Here is a 12,235-nt window from a genome sequence, read left to right as displayed (position 1 = left end):
CATTAATTTTTCTCTGTAACTGGTGTCTAGTATGTAGCCAGACACCTCATTTTCATTAAAAGAAAAAGGAAAATAGTACCTATTTTATTTCCAATACAGCACCACAGACCAGATCCCACACTAGCAGTGCAGCACTAGGGCATCTTCACCTTCCAAACACGGAGCAGTTGTCATCACAGGCTGTTTTCTTGAGTTTATTTGACAACTTGATTGTATTTTTTTTTAATGTAGTTTTAGGAAATAGTATTTGTGAGGGTTTTTTTTAAGATATTATTCAGTGCTTTAAAGAAAGAATATTTAAGTTCTCTATCTCGGTTTTAATAGTTTGATAGATGTACTTCAATATATTTGATTTCCTTTGTAATCCTAAGCATTTTATGCGTTTAAAATCAACATTATCCTTAGAAAGGAATTGTGGGCCTCCCCACAGTGCCAACAGGGGGAAAGGAGGGTCCATGATCCAAAAATGTTAAGAACGCCTGTTCTGATTAGGAGCCTTTCTAGATGTTTGAAATTTTTAACTATTCAAAATTATTAATTATTTGAGTGTCAGTAGGTTGCACAGAGGTAAAGAATCCTCCTGCCAATGCAGGAGACTTAGGTTCCATCCCTGGGTCGGGAAGATCCCCTGGAGAAGGAAATGGCAACCCATTCCAATTATTCTTGCCTGGAAAAACCCATGCATGGACAGAGGAGCCTGGCAGGCTGCAGTCCATGGGGTCGCAAAGAGCTGGACATGCTTGAGCACAACACAACACAACACGTGTGTTCCATAAACGTTAAGAGCTCCTGTTCTAATTAGAAATTAGGAGCCTTTCTAGATGTTTGACATTTTTAATTATTCAAAATTATTCTTTATTTTTTAGTATTGTGACTGTCCTAACAAAAAGAGTCCTTATCCTTTAGAGAAATACACGGGTTTATTTACAGAGAAGAGGAGAAGTAAGGAATTAACAGCAACAATTAAGCATCCTCAAGGGGCAGCTAGACCTGGAAAGTGGCTCCACATGACAGGGTTCCTGTATGTGACCTTGAAGGTGGTGCTTGTCTTTGGGGGAAACTTGAAAATCATGCACAGGAGGCCCCTTGAATCTAAGCAGCACCTTGGAGGCTCTCCCTGTGTCACTTGATCTCAGCTGAGTCAGGCTGCTTCCTTGTCCCTTTGGGTTATGCACTCAATTCTATCTGTTTGTCTACTCCTCCTCTTTTTTTTTTAATTCAAGAAAGTATAAAAAGGAAAACAAAAATAGCCTATAAACCCACTGGCCAGATTAGTCCTTTCTCTTTCTGATGAAATAAACTCATGTACACAGTTATTAGCAAATTCAAAGAGTACAGAAAAAATCAAGAGTAAAATTCTCCTTTCTTGCCACCTTTGTATGCATACTGTGATATTTGATATATATACTCTTCTTAAGAAACTGCATATAGAAATAGAAGTTAGAACACTTTTATCTGAGCACAGGTTATATTGTTTATTCTAATAAACAGTATAATTTAATTTAACAGCATATAATTATAAATAAAAACCATAAAGTAATATATGCAATCTCAAAACAAAAAGATCAGACATTTTGAGGAGTGGGATAGAGTTCATTGCTTGCATTTTCTAAACTAGGAAATAATCTGTCAATAATAATTGACACTCCTGGAATAAGACGGCTCCCAACTCTTCTGACTGTGAAATGCCTGTAAAGTGTGGAATATACAGATATATAAATATTAATAAAGTTGATAAAACAAAAACAAACAAAACCCCAAGAGAGTGGGAAAAAAAGAAAGAAAATCAGTTGAAAAAGGTAATTGAATCAACTGGCAAATTTCTCTCCCCCTAAGGAGCAAATCAGTTGGTCATGAACCTCTTTCCCCTCGGCCTCTTAGAGGGACACAATATTTCTCCAACCTGCCGAAGTGAGGACTTGTAGACTCGCAAGGAGACCTTCTCCACAGGATCGGGATAACTTGGCGTCTGTTGTCAACAGAAGAAAGAAATAACAACAGCCACCCTGGTTGGGCATGTAGATTGGTTCTAGTCATCACGGTGGCCCCTGGGAGGAGGTATGGTGATCCTCACTCTACACATGACAGCAGGCAGCTCTGAGCCAAGCCTTGTGGCTGGTGACAGGCAGAGCCAGCTGTCACCGAGGATCGGCCGGTCCCAATGGCACACTGGCCACCGTACTTGGAAATGACACCACTACCTGCCACATAGTGAGAGGGCTGAAGCTGTTGTTGACAGCAACTTTGGTGTTTGTGGTTTGGGACACTGTTCATCGTAGCGGAGCTGCTTCTGCAGTGTTGAACCTTGCCGGGCTCGCCCACTATTAGAACCCGTCATCTTGGAGAGTGGTGTAAGCCACGTGTCACAGTCTTCCTTTCTCTGAGAAGAAACTTTCTGAAGTTGGTCCCAAGGTCAAAACATCCTCTTTCTCCCCTTAAAGGAGAGTTATAAGTGAAACTTTTAACCAAAGTCTAAAAATCCTGATTTTTTTCTTTTTAAAGAATCGTCCCTAGTGTCCACAGAACACCAGATGTCTTTCTGGTTCTCCGTATTTGAAGGGTGCGACTTACCCAGAGGCTTTGTGTCTCTGGCCACGGTTTTTCACCCTCCCTCCTTCTGAGTTAATAACAGGTCAGAGGGTAGAAGGACACACTCAGGGTCCACCTGAGGCCACATGGCTTTCCTTCCCACGTCATCCCACAATGGTTTGTAATAGTCACCCATTCGTGGGCCAAGAGCAGCCTACGTGAAGCGAGGGGAGTGTGGGTGTGTTTGGACTTGGCTTGTGTGAGGCCTTCGCCTCTCGAGTGACACAAAGGAAAGGAGCTCAGGCCTTCTGCAGGGGACAGCCAGGCAGGGAGGGGGATGCCACGCTGTGACAATGAAGTGACAGAGGTGGTGAATGAGACGAGAAGTGCTGGGAGCGCTCATGGGTTCAGCTTCTCTTGTCCCCTCAAGTTTTGGTTCCTCTCTCTCCATGACAGATTTGGGGTTGGTCTCCCTTACAGGAGGGGACCCATAATCTGGAGCTCAGTTTTAATTATTCTTTGTTGTGGTTTCTAGACTTGGTGTGTATGTGTGTGTAATGTATGCTATTATGCTGAAACCCAAAGCGTTAGTTATTGGTTGTGAAAGTTCCAGGGAAGCGTTTGAGAGGAAAATGGAGGGAGAGACGGCTATTGGCTAAGTCGGTGTCCAGGTTCTTGCTCAGACCGAGGGCTGTGACCCTGGCACTGCGGCTGAGTCCCCACTGTCTCCCTCTCCCCTCCTCTCAGTTATACCCTTGGCTCCAATCTGCTTTTGGTTTGAAAAGACTAGAACACATCATGTAAATGTCCAGAACTTACTGTCTGTATTAGCTTCGGGGTATGAATGGGCTCCTGGGCTCACAGAAGAGAGAGATGTGCAGATTTACAAACCACTCCCCTCCCCTCACATTTCTATAATGGACATGAATTCTTTTGATGTTGAATTTTGGCTATGAATTTACTGACTTTGTGATGGAAGCTGGCAGGTACCATCATCTCTCTCAGATGAAGAAACTGAGACACAAGACAGCAGCTGGCCCTGCCAGAGCTGCCCCACCCAGGGGGTCTCCCTGCCCACTCAGCATGTGTCCCCTCCACCATATGGGATGGCTCTGAGTCAAGCATCCCAGCTCAGAGCCACCCTTCCTCCTCCCTTCCACCCAGAAGTTGTGCTGGCTGGACAGAGGACTTGCACCATCTGTGGCCTCTTAGAAGGAAATCTGTTTTAAAGAGGCCCACTATGGAAAGGGCTCTAATAATGTCAACCACCCAGGTGAGGGGTATCAGCAGCTGCCCCGATGGAAAGACCTCAGCCCTCTTAGAGGCTGTGCATAAATGTCAGCATCAGCAGGTACCAAACAGGAAAGGGGAGGTGCGGACGATGGGACAGAAGTTCTGCCTCCTGTGCTGGACCAGATGAAAGAGAACAGTCCTCAACTGGATTTTTAATGTCCATCCTGCCCTCGCCCTAATCGTGGTGGCTGGCTCTGGGGAGCTCCCCTTAGAACCTGTTCCAGCCTCAGTCGCCACGTGCCCAGCCCACCCGTGCTCAGAAGCCCTGGGCCATTTTCAGTTTTTAAGCTAGTTTTCTGGCAAGTTCCAGCCAGCCCCCAATCCTTCCCTTCTGTGTCAGGAAGCTTTTATCATCTCTGTCTGTCTCTCTCTCTCACCTTGTCTTCCACTGGACCAGCTATCTGAGCTTTCACTCGGCCTCTTTAAGTAGTGCTCTTGTCTCCTGGACACCGTCCGAGCCTGGGATGTGGGAAATTCTCTGCTGAGTGGCCTGAACACCAAAAGCTGCTGGGTATTTCTCCTTTTGGCATTGAGACTTTACAAGTCTACATTCTTGGCATTGCCAACCAGTCAGAATAGAACAATAAACCCCAATTTTTTTGTCATGTGAGGCTACAATTAAAATGGCAGCTGGAACCAGGCAGAATTTTACTGAGTGCTAAGGGGGTGGCCGACTCAGTGGTGGGTGCTCAGGGAGACGTGGGCGGAGGGTGGACTTTAAGAGTACATCAGCTTAGCCAGAGAGCTGAATACTTATCCAGGACATACAATGAGAACAAACCAGTGCTTAGCAGTGCTCTTGAAGGTAAGCAAGGAAGCGTTCAAAAGTGGGAGTGGGTTTGAGTGTTTCTTGAGGAAGCTTCAGAGAGAAGTTGGAACTCGTGAATCCTCAGGCTTGAGGAGAAGGTAGAAGGGATAAGGGATGAGGTGTGTACAGAGTAGGGGGCTCTCTGAGCCCAGAGGTGAGCGGGGGCCTGGAGCCAACTTGGGATGGAGAGGAAACCAGCCTGTCCAGCTCTGGGCAAGCCTGCTCTGTCCCATCAGAGTTTGGCGACCGCTGACCCCAGAACAAAGCCATCCTGGGACCCAGTCCCCAAGCCGTTCCAGGGGAGCTGTGGCTCCGAGCAACTGCGATGTGGCAATTCCTCTCAGGACATCGGGTCCCAGGGGGCCAGGGCCTGACAGCCAGCCTGTCGTCAGCTCTTAGTATTCCTGCCGTCTTTCCCTGTTCCCCGAAGTGGCCGCTGCATTGTGGAAGGCTGTCACAAGAGGCGGAGGAGGCGGCCAGGCCTGGGAGGGCTGTCACAGCCGTTTCCAAGGGTCACTGCTCTTCATTGTAGCCCAGCTGAGAGCTTTGACGCGCATAAATTCCCACTTTAAATCCTCGGCTCCAGGGAAGGAGATTTCTTTTATTTTTTTCCTGAGTGGCCTCGGGGCCTCTAGAATTGATGACTGAAAGTTATGAAAATCAGGATTATAGCTTTCCCTGAGAAAGCACACTTCCTAACAACTCATGAAGTTCTGAGAACGTGGTGGTGGTCTCACCAGTCAGCCCCCTGTCCCTCAAGGTGTTAGGCTGGGACCAGGCCACCTCCTATTAAAACCATGACAAAAAAGAAGCAGACATAGATGTGCAGATAGAGAGGGCATGGCATCCTCTCACGCGTCCAGTTTGCTGACCCATTTAATGCCGCTCCCCACTTCCACTTCCATCACCCCGCCCCTCCCCCACCCTGCCTTCACAGCAAAGCTTCTCAGCTGCTATTTCATCAACAGACCTTTCAAAGCATTGTGTTTTCTTCCTCTCTTTTGCCCAACAAAGCACTGTTACGGTTTCCTCTAAGCCTTGTCCTATGAAAAGGCCATAAAACTGTTTTCTCTCATTGATACAGTTGGTCCTGTTCATCAAGCCCCCTGTGTAAGGGCCCTTTGCTATGCATGCTGGCCTCGCAGCAGCCCTGACAGGCCAATGCCACTTTTATTCCTAACTGACGGACAAGGAGACGGGGGCTCAGAGTGGGTGAGCCACCTGCCCACGGGGCAGTGAGCAAGGGAGCCTGGCTGTAAGGTCTGTCCCCAGAGACCAGGGCCCACATGGAGCCTCAGCCCTGCCTCGAGGAGCAGCCCTGAAGTCCTGCGTGCCCTCCTCACTCCCCCTCTCCCTCCACAGCTTCATCGCAGTGGAGAACATCGACAGCTACTGCGTGCTCATCTCCTCCAAGGCCGTCTACTTCCTGAGAAGCGGGGACTATGTCGACCGAGAGGCCATTTTCCTGGAGGTCAAATATGACGATCTCTACCACTGCCTCGTCTCCAAAGACCACGGGAAAGTGTACGTGCAGGTCACCAAGAAGGCTGTGAACACGAGCAGCGGCGTGTCCATCCCGGGCCCTTCTCACCAGAAGCCTATGGTGAGTGCACACCTGACCCGACTCCCAGGCCCGCCACTGCCCTGATGATGCTTCTCAGTGGAAAGGCGTTTGCAGCACATGAGGGTTAGGCCTGGCTGCTGTGAATCCCCAGGGGTCCTGCTTCTTAGTCCCACAGACAGAAGGTGTTCAGTGTGGTAGATGCGGTGGTGCTGCCCTCTCAGCTTCACTGCTGCTGACCCTAGGCAGGTTGCTCAACACTTGAGCCCTGGTTTCCCCTCCTTACAGTGTAGGTAGGATTCCTGCCTCTGAGCAGCTGTGAGGACCAGCTGATATGATGCATGCAGCTGTTTTATTCCTAAAATGAGCCTCTTCAGTGCATCGGATCTAAGATGTTAGAGCACATGCTGGCTTCTTCCTAACTTCCCCTCTAGAATAATTGGAAGCTAACTTTTTTCATGCACCAAGAAGCAATATGTAGCATAGGCCCCTACCCAGGGTAAAAGCTCAATAAATATTTATAGACAAAATTTACACTTTGCCTCCAAAGGCTACAAGATACTGTTATGGCAGGACTTTATTAAATAATGCCATTCCTATTAATAACTAACATTCAGTAAGAGCTTACTATGTGCCAGGCTAGATTCTGAATACTTAAAGATTATTTAATGTTGTACTGTTATTTCCCCCACTTGACTGGTAAGGAGGCTTAGTGAGGACAGCTGGCTTGCTCAGGGTTATCTGGCCAACACCAGAAGGAGCTGGGGTTCAAAGCCATGTGCCTGCAAGTCACCAGAGCTGGTGGCCTGGACCAGGTCACTGCTTCTGCTCAGAGCTAGGCAGAAGCCCATGTGAGGGGACCCCATCTCCAGCCATGTTCTCACTTGGAATCTTTTCAGGAACCCCAGGTGTTAGCTCTGCTCATCTTTCGTCTGGAATGCTAGGATTTTCAAGCCTGCATTCGAGAATGACACACCATTCAAAATGGCCCTGCTTATCTCAGTCTTTCTGTGATCAGAAACCGCAACCAGCCTGATTGGGCCTCTCTCCCTTGACCTTCTCCCTGCCCAGGAATGCGCTTGGGTTTGGTTTGGCTTGTGTGGGCTCCCCTGGGGTCATTGGCTTAGGTTAGGGCCGGTAGATTAACTGAGTTAACACCCAAAAGCCTGAGTATTTCCACAAGTTCCTTTTGGAGGTGGGGAGCCTTGCCCAGGTGCCCTTTCACCCTTTCAAGGCAAGCAAGCTTGCTCCATAAGAAAGGCCCCAAGGCGTTTGTGTGCTTTGAACATCAGCAGACTTTAGATTTGAGTCCCAGGTCTTTGTTCTCACTTGCTCTCACCTCAGCTGATCCTCACACCTCGGAGCACAGCAGTTTCTCAGTTACAGGGAGTCCCGAAGGTCAGGGGATTGTGGGTCGACTGCACAGTCACCCCGGGGTCCACCCCAGACCTCAAGTCGGCATAAACTAGGAGTAGGGCCCTGGGGATCTGTTTCTTAGAACTACACCCATGCTGTTGAGATCCACAGTCAGGCTAGGAGCTGCTGCCTGGGTGGATTTCAGTGGCTCGTGTCCTGTGCGTCTGTTTGGTTCCCCACTGTGGAGGCGAGTTACTCATTCTGTCCTCTTCCTCAGGTCCATGTGAAATCAGAGGTCCTCGCTATCAAGTTATCACAAGAAATAAACTATGCAAAGAGCCTTTACTATGAACAGCAGCTGATGTTAAGACTCAGTGAAAACCAAGAACAGTTGGAGCTGGACTCCTGAGAAACCCCAGCTGCCGGAGGGACATTCCCAAAGACAGACCCCACACCAGTCAGGAGGAGAGAGGCCCATGGGCTTGGCTTCAGTTTGAGGAAACCAGAATAAGGTTTGGGGGATGATATCAAGAGGGGAAGTAAATACTGATGAGGGGGATGCAGATGGAACTGTATTCATTTGTGGGGCAAGGAATTGCTTTAGATTATGGGGAGGTAATTTGTAAAAGACATCAGTTGAATAACGTTAAAAAAAAAAAAAAGCCTACCAAGATCAATCTAATTTTTAGATTGTCCTGTATTTTGTTAACATGTATATATTGATATATATACAACTGTGTGTTTGTAAATATATAGAAGTGTTTCTGAACAGGGACTATGATGTGTGTAAAAGATTGTTAACTGTAAAGTAATATAAAATTATATTGGATCTTCTATTGCACTAATTCTACACGTCTAATTCAGGGTACTGTCCGTGAAGAGGGATTCTTCAAGTTGCAGAATGTCATGTCTTAGTCTGGGAAACGAGGGTATTCACAGTCGGGTGGGCTGAGGTGAGGTGACGGGTACGTCGAGTGACACCTTTGACACCTGCATGCGTCCAGGCGGCAGCAGCGAACCAAAGTCCAGACCTAGAGCTGGCCCTCCGCAAGGCCTAGGGGAGTGACTCAGATGCATCTTTTATTGATTTCTCCTCCAGTTTGAAGATGGTTCTTAGAGTGTCACAGATTATTTTTTATCTGCCTAAATCTCTGGCTCTCTCCTGACTGGTCTTGCCGAAGTTTTCGGTGTGCTCTGTTAGCACACGTGCACACACACCAGCATTGCAAGTTTTTCTTGGGTTATTATCATAGAGGCCAGTCTGAAACATTGGTAGACTCTGGTAACTTAGAAGGGGAAAAAGCCCCACAGAACTGGGTGGACAAATCAAAAGTCCAGAAACTTAGCAAAACCCACAGTAAGAATGTCTTCCCTCCTGAGCAGCAGTCAGAGGGGAAGGACCTAGGACTCTCTTCTTCCTAATAAAGCCGCAGGCAGACTCTCAGCTCTGCAGTCCTGGGGACCTGGTGACAGTACCACTGAGATGAGAAGGAGAGAGTCCAAAAAGGGAATGAAATCTTGAGTATTAAAAAGCTGTTTTCATAAGTTTGAGGCCAAGATTTGACCAAAATAACTCTTGCCCTTGGTTTTAAATTCCAAACAGTGGCAAGGCCTTGAAGTGAGTTCCCTCTACTTCCTGGGTCTTGTTTGCAGGGTTTTCTCTTTTCTGTATGGAATCACCAAGTTGGGGGAGGGGTAGGCTTCACTCTGGAATGAATGACTAGACTTGTGATTTTTTTAATTTTTATTTTAATAAATCTACTCAGTCTGTACAGCCATGTCTAACATAGCTGAGATCTAAAAGGACCGAGGGGATCAGTGGATGTGTGGAAGCTTTTGGGCTTTATAACTCATGACCCAGATCCTTCCAAGACACAAATGAAGCTAATCTGTCTTTCTTCCCCCCACTTCGGGGAGGGGTGTGTGTGTGTGTGTGTGTGTGTGTTCAAAGAAACAGGAAGGGAGCTGTCATCCAGTGCTTAGTGCTTTGGCAAAGCAGTGTCTTCAAGGCTCGTCTTGAGTGCCAGGATTTATATGTGGTCTTCACTGAACTCTGTCTTCGTGGCCAGCAGGGTTGAAACCTGGCTCCTGAAGGAGGTGCATTTTTGGTTGTCCGGTTGGTTGGTTTTGCCAGGCGGCCATTGTGGCACCAGGCGCTGCCTCCTGCAGGTTTCTCATCCTCTTCAACAGCCTCGTGCCCTGCGCCCCACAAGTGTGGCTTGTGTTTTTTGTCACCAGTCACTCATTGTCTGAGATGATGATCTCCTAAGAATGAGACTCTCAGAGGATTGACTATTTGCATCAGTGAGCCTTCCGTCACTTTCTGGAATGAAGTCACTTGGAAGTTCTGTTGGATTGAGGAGCTTGGTGTTAGGATTATAAAGGAAATTTGCCTTGGGGCCCAGTGGCACCCAGCATCCTCTGCCCATGGGAAGTTGGTTGAGGGCTGCGCTGTGGAACGGTGCTTCCCACAGACTCCAAGAGGGTGCTCATATGCCCTCCTCCCGGCCGCTTTCTGATCTCATCAACCCTTGAAACAGTGGCTCAGCTCCTAATTGCACAACCTCCTCTGACATTGTGCCTTAGAAGAGGCAGATGTTAAAATGGGATCCGAAGACCAAACGGGGTGAGGTTGGGGTTGGTGGGTGCCAACTTAGCTTCTCAAACTCCCTCTGCCCTCTCAGCCCTCATGCCAGGCGTGGGGTAAGGTTTCAGGGGCTCTGGAGAGTTTCCTGGTTTGCCTGGAAAACATCCAAAGCTTTAGAGGAAGCAGGCCCTGGCTATGGCTGCTAAAGGCCCCATTTCCTTTAAAATCAGTGTTTAGCCAGCGATGGCTGAGACTTTGTTACAATAATTTTCTACCGATTTTCTTGCTGCCTCAAGTACCCAATTCCACTCCCAGGAAGAAAAATAAATTGAATCAGGAGAAACCAGACCAGCAGAAAGCAAACTCCCCTTGATGCCCTAACCCAGCATATCCAGCTACATCGCTGCCCGATCAGAGCTGCTTTTGTTTGCCCACCAGAAAGGCTGACCAGTCAGTGCTTCCTGCACCCGGGCCCGCTCACTGCCAACCCAGAAACGGAAACACGGCCTCTCATCAGTTTGAGCGCCTCGCCTGCCCAGTGGTGAGGATGCAGCTCAGAGTTCGGACGACTCCTGGGCCACTTTGTTTGTAAGCCTCATCTGTGCCTCAAAATAGCATAGCAGCTGCTTATAAAATCCCAAAAATAAAGTTCTGGGTCACCGCTGTGTGAGCACCCTCACAGCCACCAATCTGTTGCGACTCTAAAATCTGTTCATGTCAAGTCGTTCTTTCTCTTCCTGTGGAATAAAATGCTCTGTTGACTTCTAAACATGTTGTTTCCTTCTAGTTTCTTGCTGTCCCGTAGATTCTAGAACCGTTGCCGATGACAAATGCCAAACGTCTGAAGGTGTTCACAAGCACACGCAGCCTCTCCCTCACTCCAGGGAGGCGCGTTCCCAAGCCAGCCCTGCACCTCGGGCCTTTGCCTAACTTCCTGTCTGCTGGGCCCAGGCTTGGTGCTGACCGCACTCTCCCTACCTCTGTGAGGTAACCGGTCCAGGCCCTGGCAGGATGAAAGGTGTCATGTCCTAGAAGGAAACTGCAGGAGGAGCAGGTTTGGTCATGTTCACGGTGCCTACTTGGGCTTCCCTGATGGCTCAGTTGGTAAAGAATCCACCTGCAGTGCAGGAGACCCCGGTTCAATTCCTGGGTTGGGAAGATCCGCTGGAGAAGGGATAGGCTACGCACTCCAGTAATCTTGGGCTTCCCTGGTGGTTCAACTGGTAAAGAATCTTCCTGCAATGTGGGAGACCTAAGTTCAATCCCTGGGTTGGGAAGATCCCCTGGAGAAGGGAAAGGCTACCCACTCCAGTATTCTGGCCTGGAGAATTCCATGAGCTGCGTAGTCCATGGGGTCGCAAAGAGTCAGACACGACTGAGCGACTTTCACTTCATAGTGCCTACTTGGTATTACTGGACAGGCCAGGAAGGCAGCTGAGCAGGCACTGGAGTGTGGAGTTCCAGAGATGAGTGCAGGCCAAAAGCACAAGACTGGGAGTCGTCGTGCAAGTGACAAGTGGAGCCTGGATGGAATCCTCAAAGGAGTGGGTGGAGGGTGGGAGGGGCAAAGAAAAGAGATCCTGATCTGAGTCCTGGCCTCCCCGAAGTTTAAGAGTTTAGGCAGATGGAGAGGAAAAGCGCCTTCCAGAGATGGATGTGCAGCTGGGAGGGTGTGGGTCCTAGAAGCAATTGTAGACACCAAAAGAAGAAGAGGCTTCTCAGGTGGCTCAGTGTAAAGAAACCGCCTGCCAATGCAGGAGACGTGGGTTCAATTCCTGGCCTGGGAAGGTCCCCTGGAGAAGAAAGTGGCAACCCACTCCAGTATTCTTGCCTGGAGAATCCCATGGGCAGAGGAGCCTGGTGAGCTACAGTCCAGCGGGTCGCAAAGAGTCAGACATGACTGAGCGACTGAAACAACAGCAAAAGGAAGAAGAAGGGAGCCTGCTGCAGAACATTCGTGTTGAAACTTTTAAACATCAGATTTTAAATGTTTGCAAACATACAAATACAAAACAAAAACATAATCTCATATCCATGTTATAGCATATGAGGATAACCTCATGGATGTGTGTTCTCATGTGATTAGATACAGACATGGAAC

At 48.3% G+C, this 12,235-nt stretch overlaps 1 protein-coding gene and 1 non-coding gene across 5 annotated transcripts in view; both read left to right on the top strand.

The window, feature by feature from the left end:
* The window catches only part of VPS13D (vacuolar protein sorting 13 homolog D), a 274,396-nt gene extending 262,723 nt beyond the window's left edge, over positions 1 to 11,673 (top strand). For 2 of the 4 annotated variants that reach the window (XM_055582270.1, XM_055582274.1), the window contains 2 exons: positions 5,993 to 6,233; positions 7,825 to 11,673. In XM_055582270.1, the coding sequence (XP_055438245.1) occupies positions 5,993 to 6,233; positions 7,825 to 7,956 (373 nt within the window). In that variant the 3' untranslated portion in view covers positions 7,957 to 11,673. The remainder of the gene's footprint in view (positions 1 to 5,992; positions 6,234 to 7,824) is intronic. The other 2 variants (XM_055582272.1, XM_055582271.1) reach the window with 1 other exon arrangement.
* LOC129654413 (small nucleolar RNA ACA59) lies at positions 6,379 to 6,522 on the top strand. The gene has a single exon (XR_008715487.1). It is a non-coding gene; the product is annotated as a small nucleolar RNA ACA59 (small nucleolar RNA).
* Positions 11,674 to 12,235: the final 562 nt, after the last annotated feature.

This window comes from Bubalus kerabau, chromosome 5 (assembly GCF_029407905.1).
Source record: "Bubalus kerabau isolate K-KA32 ecotype Philippines breed swamp buffalo chromosome 5, PCC_UOA_SB_1v2, whole genome shotgun sequence".
Lineage (NCBI taxonomy): Eukaryota > Metazoa > Chordata > Mammalia > Artiodactyla > Bovidae > Bubalus > Bubalus kerabau.
This window is presented reverse-complemented; position numbering and strand designations above follow the sequence as displayed.